The 19580-nt window shown below is 43.2% G+C and overlaps 1 protein-coding gene across 6 annotated transcripts in view; it reads right to left on the bottom strand.

Moving 5' to 3' along the window:
• The window catches only part of LRP1B (LDL receptor related protein 1B), a 2031260-nt gene that overhangs the window by 91128 nt on the left and 1920552 nt on the right, over nucleotides 1–19580 (bottom strand). For all 6 annotated transcript variants that reach the window (XM_068245873.1, XM_068245875.1, XM_068245874.1 and 3 more), the window contains 4 exons: nucleotides 15672–15788; nucleotides 13195–13368; nucleotides 10836–10961; nucleotides 7977–8141 (listed from right to left, as the gene is read on the bottom strand). In XM_068245873.1, the coding sequence (XP_068101974.1) occupies nucleotides 7977–8141; nucleotides 10836–10961; nucleotides 13195–13368; nucleotides 15672–15788 (582 nt within the window). The remainder of the gene's footprint in view (nucleotides 1–7976; nucleotides 8142–10835; nucleotides 10962–13194; nucleotides 13369–15671; nucleotides 15789–19580) is intronic.

Raw genomic sequence — 19580 nt, 5'->3', positions numbered from 1 at the left:
TTTCAAAAAGACTTAATAGTTTTTGACAAAATCAATTTTAAAGTTTCAAATGAAAAAAGTATTTGTGATTAAAAACCCACCGACTTTAGCAGTTAATAGCAAAGCCCCCTTACATGCTAGAAACACCAAATTTGCACAATATGTTAAAGAGAATCTGTACTCTAATATTCTTACAATAAAAAGCATACCATTCTATTCATTATTTTCTCCTGTGCCCCTCTGTGCTGTTTCTGCCACTCTCTGCTGCAATCCTGGCTTGTAATTAACAGTTTTAGGCAGTGTTTACAAACAAACTAACCAGCTTCTAATAGGCTCAGCTAAGCATAGTGTGTGAGTCATTCAGAGTATGCAGGGGGCCTGCAGAGGGTGTGTATCACTTCTACCAATCACAAGCAGCCCTGCACATTCCACACAATCAAGCTTTAGCCCGACAAACAGGACAGAGGAAAGATACATTGATTTATTACAGAGACAGTGCAGTTAGGAAAGACTGCAGTAAGCCAGAGCAGATTAGAACAGGCATATGAACTTATAGGATAGAAGAACTAAGGCTGAAAAATTTGTTACAGAGTCTCTTTAAGTACAACAGTGGAAACAAGGGGAAAATTGATTTTAAAGTTTCAAAGGAAAAAAGTATACATGTAAATGCGGTAAATACATTAACTGTCATTTACCGCATTTAAATGTATACTATTTTCCTTTGAAACTTTAAAAATTGATTTTCTCAAAAACTATAAGGTCTTTTTGAAAAAACATTTTCCCCTTGTTCTCACTGTTCTACTTAACATATCCTGCAAATGTGGTGTTTCTAGCATGTAAGGGGGCTTTGCTATTAACCGCTAAAGTCGTCGGGTTTTCAGGTTACAATCACGGCCGCGATCACGGCTAAATTTGTGATCACGAGCAGGATTTGGACCACGATCACGAATGCATTCTGTACTGAATCCGTGATTGAGAGGCATTCACGAATTCAGAAATACGACCTTGTGATCAGGAAAAACAGCTCGTGATCACGGGTTACCCATGATCACGAGGCTGTAGAGAGCAACACTGCAGCTCACCCTGCTGCCACAAATGTGTGTGTGTGTGTGTGTGTGTGGGGGGGGGGGGGGGGTTAAATACTATTCCCTTTCCGAGGGGGAAGAAGTAATTCAGGGTCCGGCAATTGCCAGATCCCCAAAATTACCAGTTCGCGGGGCGCTGCTGACTATAGCATTACTGCTATAGCCGTGCCAAGCTTCGCCCGCTACTTGGTGTGAAGCAAGCATCAAAAAGCCCTGCTTCATCTAGGGGCACTAAAAATAAAAATCTGGCATTGTATCCAACAGACCAACATAACTTACAAAAAAAACCCATTATATTTGGGGCTGGTCTTCAGCGGAAAAATAAATTGTGTTTATTTATTTATGCGTTTCTACACTTCTTCCTTGCTGGTAACTACTTTGCCTGTTACGTAATTATTTAACAATTTTCCTTTGAAAAGCTGATGATGATTCTAAAAAAAAAAAAAAAAAAATCGATGAAGTTATTAAAGTCTTCCATAATTTTGTATGTAAAGCTTACTTCCCCCTCCTCAGCATTTGGTGAATGCAAAACTCATTTCAGGGGCTTTAATAATGCTGCCTGCTCATTACTGATGAAATCTTATTAATTTGGTTTGCTCAAGAACTTTCTCGACTAAATCTAAAGTTTTAATTACGTCCCTTAGATGTGTGCTTTTAATTAACTGATGACATTTCCTGGTTCAATTATTGCCGTTCAATACAACTGTCATAAACGTATAAATTTTAATTAAAGCTGCCCCGGAGTGTGGCTTGCTCGGTGTCCGCCTAGGAATTCGCCAAAAGGCTTATCGTAGAGCAAACTGACAATAAGTGTCTTGCCGCTGGGATTTACTGAGAAGTTTAACATTTGGGCTCGATATAATGAGTTATTAGATTGTACAATATCTTATTAAAGCTTACTTGTGTTCAGCTGTGACAAAGGAAAAAAAAAAAAGAAAAGAGGTACGTTACACTGTTGTCATCAATGTATTACAAACTAATTTCTAATTTTACATATCTTACTCTATACGAAAAAATAAATAAAAAACACCCTAATGAATGCCTACGGCCTACAAATGCAAAATCTAAAAGAAAAACAAGTCACCGCTACCAAAGTGATACGAAACAGCTAAATATAACGCGACACAAATGGGCGCCCACTATGTAAATTACAGCTACCAATAGTGGGCACAGAGCATTATAATGAGTGAACCGGTCCGTGAGCTCAGCGCATGCTATGCTGCGGTAGTGCAGTGTAGTGTGCACTGGAAACATACGCGCTACCCTTGTAACTGATGGTGGCTCCACTAAACCCGCCCTGAGCCCCGGCAGGTCCAAAGGCTTTATAGGATGTGATTGGGCCAATCAAAGCACCGGATCAAGTCCTAGAAAGCCGCTGGACCCGAAGGGTCTCAGGGCGGGTTCAGTGGAGCGGCAGTCAGTTACAAGGAGCACGCATTAGTTACCAGTGCGCAGTACGCTGCACTACCACAGCATAGCATCCGCTGAGCTTGAGCTCCTCTCATTAAGCTGCCCTGCTTTAGCAGTGCAGCTTGATGAATCAAGCCCACTGAACCCTCCCTTTACCAATGCCAAACCTTAACCCCCCCACCTCGGTGCCTAACCTTAACCCTAAGGACTCCCTCACACACACGCCAAACACTTTAGTCCCCACCTCCTAACCCTGACCCTCAATATTCTAACCGCCTTAGGCAGCGATGTTAAAAGCCGTGATTAGTGACTATAAATGGCAAATAGTGGCTGTAAACAGCTAAAATAGTGGCTATACGCATGGGTCCGCTATTTATAGCTGCAATTCGCATAGCAGGGGGTCCTGACGCCGGCTATTTTATTGGGCACCTGTCTATAGCCACTAATTACAGTTTTTAACATTGTCCCCGCCACCCTTCTAGCCTGCTTTTATCATTCCTCCTTCATAGTGCTATACCGCTCCGGGTCCTCTGTATTTGTGCTGTACTCCGCCGCTGGGGTTACAGTGCAGAAGCACAGCACAGGTACGGAGGACCAGGAGCAGTATAGCGGCAGGCGGTCACTGTGTCCCCACCAGCTCCAGGATGAAAAGAACAAAAGAGGAGTGCATCGGTATCCACAGGACCGGAGCGAGGGGACAGGAGCGCGGCAGCAGGATACGGTGCAGTATGGAAGTACTAGTTAAGTGCTTAGTTTAGTGTTAGTACAGTGTAGTGTTAGTGCTGTACAGTGTTGTGTTAGTGTAGTGTAGTGTAGCTTAGCTGGTAGCGCAGAAGGGATTAGTGTAGTTTAGCTGGTCAGTGTAGCTTAGATCGAGTATCGTAAGCTGGGGATACAAGGTACGTTTCTGTACCGTGTATCGACCAGCTGATCTGGCCAGCTGATAATATTCAGCTGGCCCGATCAAGCTGCTCGACTCCCGCCCGATCCCCGCTGGCGGACAATGGCAGGGAATCGAGCGCTGATAAGGAAGCGCCGGCTGGGCCGAGCGGCAATCGATCTGCGCGCACACGCGGACGAGCGGTGGACGCGGCTGGGGTCGATCCGGCGGCTAATTGGCTGCGGGATCGACCCGTGTATTTTAGGCATTAGAGACAGTTTGGAGGGGAGAGGGTGGGGACTGGGGGGGGGGGGGGGGGAGTTCCATAAGACTCCACTGCACCATAGACGCACCTAAGTTTAATATTTTTCTTTTTTTCCCTGATTTTTGGCCCTCTAAACCTAGGTGCATCTTATGTTCTAAAACATATGGTACTTTGTTAATGTTTATAAGATAAAAGTGTGGAATATATAAAAAGAAGAAGACATTTTTTTTAGGAGTAGGAGGTTATATAGAATTGTTGATCTCATTGGTTTATGTTACCCTCAGATCCACAAAGGTACTTTTTGAATCATTTAAAAGTTAAAAAACACTACATGCAGTTTTCAGTTTTCTAAACCGTCAGTGTGAACTAAATTCTACTTTTGCAATCTCAGCTAAACAAGCCCACGTCATGTATATTCTCTTATCACTGATTAATCACTTACCCACTGCAGATGACATGTTTATAATCTTGTTCACCTCCAGGCTCTTCGGATTCCATTGCCAGGGGCGTTTGTAAATATAATTATTCACTTTCTCAAACGCAAATTGATTTTCATTACCAGCAATGAGCACCATTTTAGCACTTTCTCTCTTTCTCTTTTCAGTTGCATTAAAGGATATGTAAATGTTTGTTAAAGATACAAACATAACTGAGAATAAATAGGGTTTTTTTTTTTTTTTGGGGGGGGGGCGCTCTTTAGTTTGATCTAAGTTTGTTAAGTGTCATTTCACATGTACTGTCTAAACAAGTCTGTACTCCAAAAAACCACAGCTCATCCATGTATTAGGAAGAAAGACTGCTGCTCTAACAGCATCATATAAAAAGTACCCCAAAGCAAATCTGTAGTGAAGAAAAACTTAGGAAATAATGAATTGCATGTGTAGTACAGATGATAAATAGAACACTAGCAACAAAGAAAAGAGTCTCATTTTTTTTCATTTTCAGTTATCTAGCTTTTTTTTTTTTTTTATATATAACATTGCATCATAATGTCACATTTGTAGTTTTAAAACCACACTCTGTCTTTTAAACTGTAAAGCAGAGCACAGCTAATTAAATGTTTAACTTTCCTGCAGTAAAAATTCACCTCAAGCTGTCTCTCAGGGCTCGTTTCCACTAGGGCGAATCCGCATGCGGGCACTGCATGCGGATTCGCATAGCTAATGTTAGTGGATGGGGCTGTTTCCACCTGTGCGGCGTGCGGGAGCGATTTGGCAGCGGGCCAAATCTGCACGGCGGGACCCACAGTTTTCGCCTGCGTCGGGAATCCGTGCGAATCGCCGCTAATGTATTTAATAGTAAAAACGCATGCGTTTGGTACATGCGTTTTTACCCGCGATTTCGCGTGCGATTTCGCACCCTTCCCAATGTTATTTTGTCCTGGCAGTGTCATGGTTAATTTCGCATGGCACCCTGCCATGCGAAATCGCACGCGAAATCGCGGGTAAAACGCATGCGGAAACGCACCCGCATGCGTTTTTACAAGCGTCGGAATGCCGGCGAAATCGCGTCGCACTAGTGGAAACGGGCCCTCACTGTTTCTTGGCTGTTTAAGTAAGAAAACTTCAGAAAACCGGACTATATTCATCCCAGTGGGTCAAATAGCTCAGAGAAGCTCTTTTGCATAGATAGCACGTTTTTCTTAACTCTTCCTATACTGGAAAACAACACGAGACTCCTTTCTTTGTTACTAATGGTCTATTTATTATTTCTACTACACAAACAATTCATTATCTCATAAGTTTATTTTCGCTTCAGATTTTACTTTAAATTATTAAAGGGAGACAGAGGTGAGAGGGACATAGAGGCTGCCATATTTATTTCATTTTAAACAATACCAGCTGCCTGACAGTCATCCTGATCCTGTGTTTCTAATACGTTTAGCCATAGACCAGTAACAAGCATGCAGCAGATCAGGTACTTTGGCTCAGCCGACTCAGATTTTAATAGCTGAACCATATACTTGTTCCAGGGTTTTGACTCAGACACTACTTATGCTAGAAGACAAACAGGGCTGCCAGGCAACTGGCATTGTTTACAAGGAAATAAATATGGCAACATCCAAACGTTATTTGTAAGGTTCCTCCAGGGTAAAAAGGTTGAGAAAGGCTGCTGTATACTAACAAGATGTGCTGGTAACATGGGTTTTAAATACCACAATTCTTTTAGCTTGTAACAAATGGTTTATGTACTCTGCCTCTGCATTTATGATGGCTCCCCATCACACGGAGTCTGTTTTAGCAAACAAGTGGTCTTATCTATTTGTCATAAATTAGCTAGCATCCCTGTCAGACCCTCCTTACGTTGTAGTTAAAGGGACACTTAAGCCTTGCATAAAAATCAGTTTTACTCACCTGGGGCTTCTACCAGCCCCCTGCAGCCATCCTGTGCCCTTGCAGTCATTCACGGATCCTCCGGTCCCCCGCCGCCAGCTAGCTTTGTTTCGCCGACAGGCCCAGCAACGCATAGCCATCTTCGTGTTCCCATCCACAATAGCATCTTGTGCCTGTCGGCTGAAAACGGAACTAGCTGGCGGGGGGAGAGGAGGATCCACGAGTGACTGAGGACACGGGGCGGCTTCAGGGGGCTGGTAGAAGTCCCAGGTGAGTAAAACTGATTTTTTTATGCAAGGCTTAAGTATTTCTTTATAGAGGAACTCCAGTGAAAATAATGTAATAAAAAACTGTGCTTCCTTTTTACAATAATTACGTATACATTTTTTAGTCAGTGTTTGCCCATTGTAAAATCTTTTAAATCCCTGATTCACATTCTGCCATTTATCACTTGGTGACATTTTTACTGTTGGCAGGTGATGTAGCTGCTGCATGCTTTTTTGGCAGTTGGAAACAGGTGTAAACAGCTATTTCCCACAATGCAACAAGGTTCACAGACAGGAAACTGCCAGAAGTACCACGGTACTCAGAGCTTCTTGTGGGAGGGGTTTAACCACAATATCAGTCATATAGAGACCCCTGATGGTCTGTTTGTGAAAAGGAATACATTTATCATGTAAAAGGGGGTATCACCTACTGATTGGCATAAAGTTCAATTCTTGGTCGGAGTTTCTCTTTAAGGCATCTAATGACATGTATATTAGCAAGATGTTAACAACACACAGAGCTAAATAAGTACAAAGTCTAAAGGAAAGCTTATTAGCCAAAAGCTTACTTTTTTATTTACCTCTAAGTCAGCCAATAAATGGTATCCTCCTGATTCAAAACTTCTTGCTGTTTAAGGTTTTAAATTGTCAACATAATACTCTTTCATCTACTGAAATGGAATTTCTGGGTCCAGAAATCCCCATCCAATAAAACACAGAGCACATCCACCGCACCACAAAACAGTCTCGAAACCCATGGAGCGTGACGCTACACTAATAATGCATTATTCACGATGGAACGCCGCTGTCTGTTTGTGATTCATACACCTGTCATAATTTGTCAGCTTGTGGCGTGGCTATGGAAAATCTCCGCACCACCTGTTATCGAACTCTCTCAATCGTAATTCCCACTCAACCCGCATCTGGAGGCCTGAGAAATGCACACAGATTGCTGGATTATCAACTAAGCTTCACACGTTAAATAATTCTATTTTTAAAGCTAATGGGAGTCATAGAAAAAAAAATCAGATACAAATCAGATACTTACCTAAGGAGAGTGGAAGCTCTGGGTCCAATAAATTCTACTCTTTCCTCTACCAATGCCCACAGTGCAACACTGGCTCGGGGAGGGGGGGGGGGGGGGGTTGGTTGACTTTGGAAGTCTTTGGGAGCCAATTCCTACCAAGGACCGACAGCTCCATACTTCACATGCCCGAATGTGTGAGAGAAGGGCGCTCATGCATGCGCAGTATGAAGTGGCCCGTCTTCGGGAGCATTCAGACTCCGGTAGACATTCTGAAGCTTCCTCAACAGCAGAGCAGTATATGGCCAAATTGGTGTTACTGGGGAGCCAGCAAAGGAATGGCAACCAAAAGAGGAGCGGGGAGGCTCTATAGGACCCAGAGCCTTCCCTCTCCTTGGGTAAGTATCTGGCTGATTTTTTTTTCTTGGATTCCCATTCACTTTAACTGTTGTATTTTAAACCCCCAATCTAAAGTGGGAGAAAAAAAATGTTTATCTTCCAAGAGCACCTACTCAATTTTCAACTATTTACGTGGAGCGTTTTTTTGCATATGGTGGAATGGTGAGGAGAAATGGAGAAAAAAATAAGATGACTGTTACTCATTTGGATGAATAATTAGCCGGAAGGCGGATTAATAATTATCAGGGAAATAAGGCTGCAAATTGGAAGAGGAAGAGTAAACAGAGGATCGCGAGGCTTAAGGAGGAACATCATGTTTAATTATAAATATTTACCCAAAGCAGACGCCGTGCATGTCCCTCCGTTCAGGCAGTAATTAGTACAGTGGTTCATCTCACATCGTTCTCCCGAGAAACTGGGCCAGCAATGGCATCTTAGATCACCTTTCTCATTTATTATACATCTGCCGCCATTTTCGCAAGTCAGTTTGCATAAGTCGTCTGCATTGTAACAGGAGAGAGAAAGAGAGAGAATGTGTCAGGATATAAAGCAAGGCTGGTTAAAGAGAACTTGTAATCCAAATAACATAATGAATTAAACTGCCCATTTTTTTTTCTTTTTGCAATAATCGTTTAATAAGGCCCGGATTTAGATCACAGGAGCCTGTAGGCACAGATGTCCTGGCACCCTAGACTTCACCCTCCATGAATAGTGATGAGCAGAAATTACGCCTATGCGTAATTATGCATCATAATTCACAAGTACGCATCGTAATCCTAATGCAAAGTGTTGGGGACAATCGTAATTAATTTTGTATGCAATTATAATCATTTGTCATTTTGCGTAATTTTGTTCAGACTTTAGCGGTTAACCACTTGAGGATCAGAGGTTTATACCCCCTAGTGACCAGGCCATTTTTTTACAATTCACCACTTCACAGCTTGAATGGTTTATTGCTCAGCCGTACAATTTGATTGCTGCTGCAATTTTTTTTTTATTAATAAAAAAGTAGCAATTAAAAAAAAATATTCCCCACTTCCCCTATAATTTGGCCCTAGATTTTGTTACACGCGCTACACATTACATACATAGCCATATTCCTATGATAGGGATCAGATGTGAGTCCTTCTGGGGGACAGTTAAGTGACAACACAGATCTTTGCACAGCACTGCACTAGATGGCAGCGCTGTACACATTTTCTTTTCCTTTTTTGATTCAATGACCAGCCTGCCAGCTCCGATCACGGGCTGGCAGGCTGATCTCTATCCCCCGATGCGTGCAGTGCAGGAAACCCACACTCAAGCCTCCATACATGCTATTGCTACCAAAATTGCAACAAATGTCAAGGAGAATAGTGGGTGTAAATCCAAAAAATAAAAATCGATTTTAAAAATGCAAGGAACAATATTTTTTTTTTTTCTGAGTTTAAAAAAACATTTTTCTTGACTTGTACCCACTATTCTCCTTAATATATTCAGCAATTTTGGTGTCACTAGCATGTATGGGGGCTTTGCTAATCACCACCAAAGTCGTCACAAAATTATGCAAAAATACATGATTGAAATATAAAATCAATTGAATTAATTTTTAATTATGTATAGGCTTAATTGTGAAAATGTATGTGAAATTTTGTGTAATTGTTATTAGCGGATTACGATCATAACTGTCCATGAACCTACAAACACCCCCCAAACCGCACCTCAAGTGTGTTAGCTGGCCCAGCTGTCACCTCTAGCTTACTTTCTTTGCCTGTCATACAGGTGCCACTTAGTATTAGGTAGCCAGATGTCCCCTCAATAATAAAGGGCAACTTACGCGAGAGAGATATGGAGGCTGCTATATTTATTTCCTTTTAAATAAAACCTGAACTAAAAATTAAAAGGAGCTTGTTTCTGGCATTATTCAGAAACTACTGAATCCTAAATAGACCAGCAGGACTGCCAGGCAACTGGTGTTGTATAAAAGGAAATAAATATGGCCTTTAAGTAGCTAGAGGTGTCCCCGACTGAAGGGATTGTCAATGGAAAGCAGGGAGCAGGGTGAGTAACCTCTCATCTACCCTTGCTTGAGACTCTGCATATTTAATGAGGGAGGGAGGCACTAGAGGAGGGAAGTGAGCCGCCTTTCCATTAACAGGCACCTGCAGGCACTTGCCTATAGTGCCTTATGGTAATATCTGGCCCTTTTGTTTATAAATTGTTTGGTCAATGTTTACCCATTGTACAATCTTCCCTCACCCTTATTTACCTACATTCTGAAATTTATCACAGGTGGTACCATCTTTAAACCTGTCAGGTGCAACTCTGCGGAATGTTTGTTTCTGAGATTTCCAAAGTCTCCCAAAATGCCCTGGAAGGAGAATTCCGCATAGCTATCCACCCTAGGCTAAACATCACTAGGAAGGCGGGGCTACATACTAATATACAACAATATATAGAGATTTGGAGTGTTTTTGAAACCAGGAAAATTGCTGTACAAGTAGGTATTCTGAATAATTTAATGTATTCAACTATATGTCACTCTAGTGCCTCTTTAAAGTGTACCTGAGACTAACTAAAAGATAACATTTATACAGGTCTTTTGCTTCCTCCAGCCCTCGTCAGGCTGATCTGTCCCTTGCCGTCTTCCCAGGCCGCCTGGATCCTTCACTATGCAGCCTGGTAATTCCACCAGTCGGCGCAGGCGCAGTCCACCTGTGCGCGCTCCTCTGTCACACTCCCGTGGCAGGGAGTGATCTGCACCTGCGCAGTATTAGCGTGCAGAACTCTCCTGGCGACAGGAGGATGATGGACATGGGCAGTATGCCCCGATTTGTGGAATACCCGGGCTACCTAGCAGAGAATCCAGGTGGCCTGGGAAGGTGGCGAGGGACAGATCAGCCTGGAGGTGTAACTACAAAGCATGGGGACCCCCAGCAAAACTTTACTTTGATGCCCGACCCAATGTTCACACCCTTTCCCTTGACAACCCCTTGTGACCCCAACAGCCTGGAGGACATCTCACAAGGGTCATACAACAAATGTGGACATCGTAATCTTCACACCCATAACAAGAGTAGCCACAAAAACACCTGATTTGAAGGATCAAGCCCTTTATCAGAAGGAGTGTAGTAGCGGTTGTAGCTCTGGCCACCCTGAAGTTGCAGGGGCTGCTTCCTGTGGTTACACCCCTGACAGGTTCAGTGCATCCTTACCTGCGTAACTTTGGTCCATGCATGTTCCATTCACCAGGGCTTTCCCCTCTGGACATACGCAGGCTGCCCCAGCAGGGTTCAATAAACAGATGAACTCACACCTCAGATCCAAACATGGGTTGGGCACTGTGAGAAGGACACAAAAGTCAAGTCAAGCTTTCACTGCACCAGAAACATTACAGCCATCTGAATACAGCTAATAAGGGAAGACTTTTTTCATTTGTTAAGCTCCTCTACGTGATTTTACATGAGGATCTATCCGAGAGATCTTTACATTTTGCAGTCTGGATAAAAAGTCAACTTAAAGGTCAACCAAACTCATAATTGAAGAAGGAGAACGCTAATAGAAGTCAGAATGATAAGGGAATAGAGACAATCTATAGAAGAAAAGTGTTGGGCAGAATGTCTATTTAATGGACCAAATATGCTTGCCATTGCAGGAGGACAGCTCATGTTCAGCCAGTGGGGATGTCACGTGGTAAGGTTCATTTGTGTGATCCTCTAACACCCAAAGTAGGAAAAACACTACATGCCAAACGTTATTGTCTAGTATTACAGAATAAACCATCTGTAATACGTGAGGAGGCAGGCTTGCAGTTCACAGGAAGTATGTGGCAAGCTATTGTAAGACCTTATCCTGGTAACAGGAAACTACACTCTGCATGCATAGGTGTACAGCTGCAGGCAAGCAGAGCTGCACATTAGGGGTTTGAATCTGTAGAAGTGCAGTTAAAGGAAAGATGCAAGCAAATAAAAAAAAATGACTTATCCGGGGCTTCCTCTAGCCCCTGGCAGTAATCCTGTGCCCTAACCGCAGCTCCGCGTGCAGCCGGTGGCCAAAGGTCCCCTCTGTTGCAGATGCCGACGGGCATCTACTGCACCTGCGAGAGAGCCGCTCGTGGTCACGCTGACGTGGTCTGGAGTGTTTAGCACAGGTGCAGAACTACTGTGCCAATGCAGTACACTCCAGACCATGTCAGTGCAACCGCCAGCAGCTATAGTGCAGGCACAGTGGATGACCTAGCAAGGTTGGCATCTGCACCAGAGGGGACCCCGGGGCCACTGGCTGATTGCGGAGATGCAGCAAGGGCATAGGACGGCTGCCAGGGGCTGGAGGAAGCCCTGGGTACGTAGATTTATTTTTTTGATCTGCTCGGACCTTCTCTTTAAGGTAATGATTTGCATCTCATGGGCATTCCCTAATCTTCAGTTCTGTTTGGGAGCTTTCTTAAACTCCATTCTATAAAACCGAGTGCCGCATTATAATTGTGGAGACGACCAATGACATGTTCACTATTTTGTGTTGATGCAAATGTATGTTTAATTCAATAGATGCAGTTTGGAACTGGACTGATTCATCCACTACTGCATTTGATTAGTCACATCCCAACCTGCATAAAAGTATCATAATTCATAGGTCGGAACATCTTTACATAAGTGGACAAACTTTATTCAAGACTAACCTATGAGAAAAATAACTTAAAGGACACCTGAAATTAGAGTAATATGGAGGCCATATGTATTTCCTTTGAAACAATACCAGTTGCCTTGCAGTCCTGCTGATCTCTTTGACTTCAGTAGTGTCTGAATCACGCCAGAAACAAGCATGCAGTGAATCCAGTCAGAATTAACACCTGTTTGGCATGCTCGTTCAGGGTCTATGGCTAAAAGTAGAGAATTAGCAGGACAGCCAGGCAATCTGCATTGCTTAAAAGGAAATAATTATGGCAGCCTCGATATCCCTCTCACTTCAGATGTCCTTTAAAAAGCTTCCTTTGAACCCTCTGCATGACCCACGCAGCATATTTTTTACCCCAAGTCATCCTAATAGTGCCTTAAAACTATGCTAACGATGCATGCTAACAATATGGCTCATTATTAAAAAAAATCTGTTCTACCTTTTATTTTTACATTTAATTGTTTATTAGAGGCTTTCATTGCTGTACTTAAGTGGTCTGCCACACACAGAAAGAGCAGCAAGGTAAAGACTGTTGTAATTAGCAGTAGCAATGAGCAAACAAAAGCTTTCATCAACAAGAGGGGGTGGTGGATAGGACAATGTACTTCAAACAGTTAAGAGAAGTTACACTTGATTACATATTCACACCTTCCCCTGGATAAATAAGGACAGAGGGAAGGGGAGGGGTGAAAACGGCAGCTCCTACAGCTACAGTATTAGAAACCAGGACAAACTGCAGAAAAATAAAAGCTGCTTGTATCCCTTTAAAGCCCTCCTAAGCCCACACTATTTTAAGCACACATGCTTGTTTTATGAATAGAGGCCCCACCACCTCTTTATTATCTTGCAGTTTCCATTTTTTTTCCCGCCCAAATGGAGTTTTCTCCCTCCAGTACTCACGGTGTGGCTGTTTGTAGTGATGTGCAATTAAGACGCTTTTGGCTTTCTCCACGTTTAAGTTCAGAAACTCCATCTTGCCGCTGCCAAACTTCTGTACTCTAAATGCGCCGTTTTTAAGGCCGGCTCCGTAAATGTAATCCTCGAATATGTCTATTCTGTGCGGGTACATCAGTCCTGTGGGAGAAAGAGGCGCAGGAAGTCAGCCACCAGACTGTTTATTAAGAACATAAAAAGCAGACGGGGTTCTGACCAGCGGCTGATGTATGTGGATGTTTGTTAAAATGTTTTACAACTCATCTGTCACTCCATTTTGTTTTATGTCCTCCATAACAACCGCAGGCATCACACAGCGAGACCTCCAAGGTTTCCGCTGAATATTCCCGTCCCAGAAATCTCAGCCCAGCTTAAATGCTGCAAATGGTTGTACTAAAACAAAAAGGTTACATTGTGTTCTGCAAATAATTACATAGCCAAGTAGGACAGGATTTACTATTTGGCATGGGTAAGTAAGTGCCTAGAGGCGCCAGTGATGCAGAAGTGACTAAATCAGACTCCCTCTCCTCTTATCTGCTGTTGTCTACAAGTGCGTGCATGAAAAAAGGGCGCCGTGAAAAAGGGCCCGACTTGTTAACGAATTTAGCGCCAGGTATTTAAGAAATTTGATAATGAGAACCTTTGTTACCAAGCTTTATTAACAATATTTACTGTTGCAAAAAACAAAAGAGATATCATAACGAATAAATATTAACGTTAAATGTCGCCGCATTTTTCGTCAATACTGCTTAACCCTACCCTACCTACCCTCACACAGAACCCTCCCCTGGTGGTGCCTAAAACTAACCACTCCCCTAGTGGTGCCTAACACTACCCCCCCCCCCCCCCGGCGGTGCCTAACCTTAACCACCTTCCTGGTGGTGCCTAACCCTAACCATTCCCCCTGGTGGTGCCTAACCCTAACCACTCCTTCTGCAGAAACACTAACATATATTAACAATCTAACCTTTGAAAACGTAAAATCTGTACTTATTAACGAAATAGTATGACAAAAACTATAACGTAAACTTCTAAAATGGTAACTACCTCAAAAACTATAATGCTCTAATCAAATGTTATTAACAACATTTTTGTGACGCCCTTTTTTCAGTTTTTTTCATCTAAGTCTATGGCGGCACCCTTTTCGTCCACCCTCAGCCGGCGCCCTTTTTTCCTGCTACTCTACAAGTTGCATGGGGGCTGATTTACTAAAGCTACCATACAAAAGCAGTGTGGGTTAATATTAGGGAGCAGTCCTGTCAGTGTAGCGTGCACTCAGAGCCGGTTCTAGAATTTTTGCTGCCTGAGGCAAACTTGTGAGGAAGCACCCCCTCCCGATTTGGAATGATCGCACAGCACCCAACAATTTGCTTTGCTTCATTTAATGTTCTCACATGACAAGCTGCAGCTCAACAAAATAGCACACTGGTTGGCTGTGAGTCTCGTTATCTTCCTACTCTGTCTACATACTGTTAGTTTAAACACAGTGTTATAATTTAAGTAGGCCTCAGTTATTTGGCCTGAGTTTTAGGTAAAAGGCTTGTTTGTAGAATATACCTTTAAAATAGAGTTTCTCGTGGTACAGGCAGAAGCATCTCAGTGTCTGCTTGAAGCAGATGATACAGGCAGATACTGAGAACATGTTCCTGAAATAAGGCCACAGGCCTACACTGCCCCAGACAACTGGACTACGAGAACAATCAACATAGGCCATATTTACAAAGTATCACATTCTTGTATATAAGTGAAAAATGGTCATGGAATATTAATCGAGTAGGTGGGTATTATGACACCACGAGGGGTCTAAGCCAATAGTCGGGTCTGGGGGATGGCTAAGATGAGGTCACATTTAACTCTTTCCTAGTCAGTATTAAAGGGCCGGATGGGCCGACGGAGCGCTCTCTGATTCCTACTTTCATGCTCTCTATATGTTGACTAGAACCCCTAATTAATTATTTCCTTTCTTTATGTAATCTGGGATAATGGATGCTGTACATAGTTAGTCTAGATGTAACATAGGATAGACATAAGAAGACCTGATTATCTTCAGTAGGAAGGTAATCACGCAGCTGTAACGCCACATGAAAATCTGCTTGGCTAGGATATGACAAACTGTATCTGTATATCTGTTTCCTGAATAAACAACTTATACTTTGAAGCCGACTGAGAAAGTCTATCTCCTGCTTGCTGTGATGAGTCGTGTTTGCAACTCTCGCTGATGAGTTTGCTGGTGGCGGAGAAAAAGGTGATTTATAACACACAGTACAAAAATGCTTCCCCTGTAATCTGTGCCGCCTGATGCACATGTTTCACCTTGCCTCATGAAAGAACCAGCCCCGCGTGCCCTCTTAACTTACACGCGATCCTTCCTACTGCTGTGTGATGTGGCACTGTATAAATACTAAATAATGATAAGAATATGGAATAAGAGGGACAACACATACCTTGTTTACTAGTGACCACCATCATCAGATCAGAGCCATCCAGCTTCACGGTGCCGATGACAGACAACTCAAAGTCTGCCCAGTACAAACGCTGTCCAAAATGGTCAACGACGAGGCCTGAAGGTAGACATGCGAGTTACTTCAGAGAGTTCAAAAACTTTTCAGACTTTGCCTATTTCACAAGAAATCAAAATAATTAATTCAAGCCACATCAATCTGAAGAGGGAGCAAGGAATGTACTGCAAGTCACAGCAGGTCACCTCCTTGCCGCTAAGTTATGCACCATGGTCTAGACTCGGCTAGCGCCATCCAAGTACCGCGGTGCAGCAAATTGCATTTGTTTTACTTCTGCGTTCTGAAGGAATCCTTCTTTTGATCTTGTGAACATTCGCTGAGCTCCGAATTTTAATAATATAACCCAAGCTGTTTGTGTTGTGAGATGGCACGGCGTGAAACGTTGTGTTGGGAAGCTCGATGCTGGCATCCTTCCTAATAATGGGTTTATCTGAAATAAAGTCTGCTGGATCATCACAAAGCCCACCATGATTGTCAGAACTCAAAGTGTTTTTCTGGAAAGTTTACAAAAGAAAATAAGTAACTTAAAAGCAGGAGAAAAGTGTTGGTTTGTCAAAAAACATCAACCGCTTTACCCGATGATAAATCAAAGCTCTTGCACCCTTGACCAAAGGTATGCAGTCTGGAAGCAGGTAATTTGGGTGCCTGTGGCAAATGGACTATTTAGGCACCCTATAGGCGCTACTGCATAATATCAGCTATTGGGTGCCAAAAGCAGAAATTTGGACGACTGATAAATTGAGAGTGCTGGGTCTGTCTAACCGAAATTTTTGTTTTGAGAAGAAAAAAAGTGTATGCATAAGGAAGGGGGTTTTAGGGTTAGGCATCAGGAAGTACGGTCTTAGGGTTAGGCATCAGTAAGTGGGGTTTTAGGGTTAAGCATCAGGAGCGGGAGGGTTCTGCGTGAGAGTAGAGTTAGGTTTAGTTGTAGCAAAATATTAGCAATATTTACAAGTGGGGGCGGCAGCAAGAAAAAAAATGGCTTCAGGGGGCAAATCTTGTAGAACCAGCCCTGGTTACCCCCTAGTGATGTAGTACCATCATATAGACAACCACAAATGAGATGTAGCATCACCAAAATGCTCCATCGCTGAAGTGGACAAAATACGGTGAAAAAAGTGCTTAGCACACAAACATAATTCAGATAAATACACTGCCTGGCATAGATGGAAAATGTCCCCTGACTTCTGAGGCAATGTGTAAGTAAAGAGGTTCCTTACTTGGCTGGAGTGTGTTTTTTAAAAGATGTAAATGTAAATTGGTGGCTTTACTTATCCTCCGAAAAAAACGACTGGCACCCCCATTAAGCGTAATTCAGGGGAAGCATATTTCTTTTACTCAGCGACAAATGTGACAGCTCCCCTATTTCCAATTTGTGGATTGCAGTGCTCTACATCAATCAGCTGTCACAACAGGACACCAGTAACCTTAAAGCAATGTCAGCTGGAAAAGACAATTGCCACTCCATAAACTTTGTGTGATTTCAGCCGGCGGGTGATTATCTGTTCTGCCGGCGACGGGCCCATTTGCACCGCGGGAGTCCGAGACTCAATAACTATTACTAGCTATGAAGAAATATTCCCATTTACCGAGACCCAAGTTCTGAGGATCTCTTGAAGGTATCGCCCTTCGGTGCCAGACATCCTGAATATCTTCAAATGACAACACGCAGAGCGTCCAGCGATAGAGACGTCTTTCGAAGACACACACTCAGACTGCAGCGCGGGAGACTTATATTGGTATTGAATACCGATATTTAACTATGGCTAAACCTAATCCTACTCTCACACAGAACCCTCCCCCTGATGCCTAACCCTAACCCACCCCTGCACACACTACCTACCTGATATCTAACCCTAAACCCCCTCGCCGGACAAAGTACCTACCTGACGCATAACCCTAAACACCGCAGGCACAAACTACCTACCTGACGCCTAACCCTGACATCTCCCTGGACAAACTACCTACTTGACGCCTAACCCTAACCCCACCCGAACAAACTACCTACCTAACACCTAACCCCCAACACACACAAACTACCTACCTGACAACAAGCCCTAACCCGCCAATTGCAGTGCCACCTCATCATGGCAAGGAAAGAAAACACATACTTTTTCAGGTGCTGCCATAGACGCCAATTGAAATATTGGCAATGAAGCATAATTTGGACGCCCACGGCACCCAATAAATAGCGGGTGCTGTACAGGCTATTTATTAGAAGCCACAGGCTCCTAAATTAGCCCTCAAAGAAGATATTTCAATAGGCGCCTATGGTGACACTCAAGCTTCCGAAGCTAGCAGGTGCCAAAATTGCCTGGTGCCGGAGTGCAATCTGTTAGGCTTTGTAAACCCTAAATAACAGGTGTTTAGCTCCACTCCTCGAGTGCCTTATCCATGCCAATGTTTAGAATGGACTGAGAAATGGAGAAGTATGTTCTACTTGATAAGTTGTCATGGTTGTTTTTAATGTCTTGTTGTTGCCTTTTTGTGAGTTCTCTGTTTTTGCCAAACCCAATTCCGGGCATGACCCAGTAATGCTTGGCAAAATAAACTTGATTCGGATTCTGATTCTGATGAACCACAACTTTCTAGATTTAGTTCCATCAATTAATTTGAGCTGTGTCAAAAATGTGTGAGGACCTTGACAACTGAGGTCTGGAGTGTGACATCCCTGCCCTAGATGAAAAGGAGCGGGTGAGCTGTCACCCTAAATGGAAAAAATACAGAGACAAAGGAAGCGCAAATGGTGCAGTACGTCACACTCAATAGATGAAATAAGAAATAGTATACAGAGGGTACTCACAAAGGGAGGTTGCAACAGGGCAACCAACCACTGCAGGCAAGTGGAGATCAATAAACCCAACTCCACTCGGAGGGTCCCGGTCATCCGATAATGGTTACACCTTTCTGGGAAAAAGGTGATCCTAGGGACCCATAGACAGGGTCCAAGGGTATCCCCTACCCTGAGATAGACCGGGTATTAAACGCAAAAACAGGATGAAAAGGCGCCCAAATGATAAAATGAATTAAAATCTATACAATACATAAGGTTTGGGGTGGCTTACTGTTAGGCTTGGTGGTGTATTCTCCACAGTCAGCATGCAACACATAAGCTGACGTGAAGGGGGTACACACACCAGCACAAGGAATCAGGATATCCCCAGTTTAGTGGAGGAGAGGACTGACTCCAATAGGAGATTGTGGCGCACAGAGCCGGTGCAGATCCGAACAGCCACAAACAATACTTTCGTGATAACGTCTCAGCGCAAAGTAGCGCTGAGCGCATAAACCAGAACTGAGGAGATCAGGACAGGTAGACAGAATGAACGCTTGCTTAACTAGCCACTACTTAGTGACAGCAAGCGTCCACAACAAGACAGACTGGAATGAGGCAGCCAATGCGTTTGCAGCGATGGCGTGCCTCACAAAGACAGGACAGGATAGTCAGGAAATAGCAGGATCAAGATAGATGAACGTAACACAAATAAATATACAATAAGTATGTTTTCCTAGCGTATTACAATTACAGCTATCAATGAAACTATTTGTAACGTCTGACTAACATATGTATATATCGGCAATGAACCGATATATGACATAAGCAGGAACACTGACTAGGACTGGAGCAATACAGGGAACAGGACTCAGAAGGATTCGCTATCTCTTCGCAGAGATGAACGCAATCCACAAACAGTAACAGGACAGGATTCAGAAGGATTCGTTATCTCTTCGCAGAGATGAACGCAATCCACAAACAGAACCAGGAGCAGGATAACTAACTCAGCACGGGTGATCACGATACGCGCAAACTACCAAAACGTGCTGGAAAGCTGA

Source organism: Hyperolius riggenbachi, chromosome 7, assembly GCF_040937935.1.
Source record: "Hyperolius riggenbachi isolate aHypRig1 chromosome 7, aHypRig1.pri, whole genome shotgun sequence".
In the NCBI taxonomy this organism is placed as follows: Eukaryota; Metazoa; Chordata; class Amphibia; order Anura; family Hyperoliidae; genus Hyperolius; species Hyperolius riggenbachi.
This window is presented reverse-complemented; position numbering and strand designations above follow the sequence as displayed.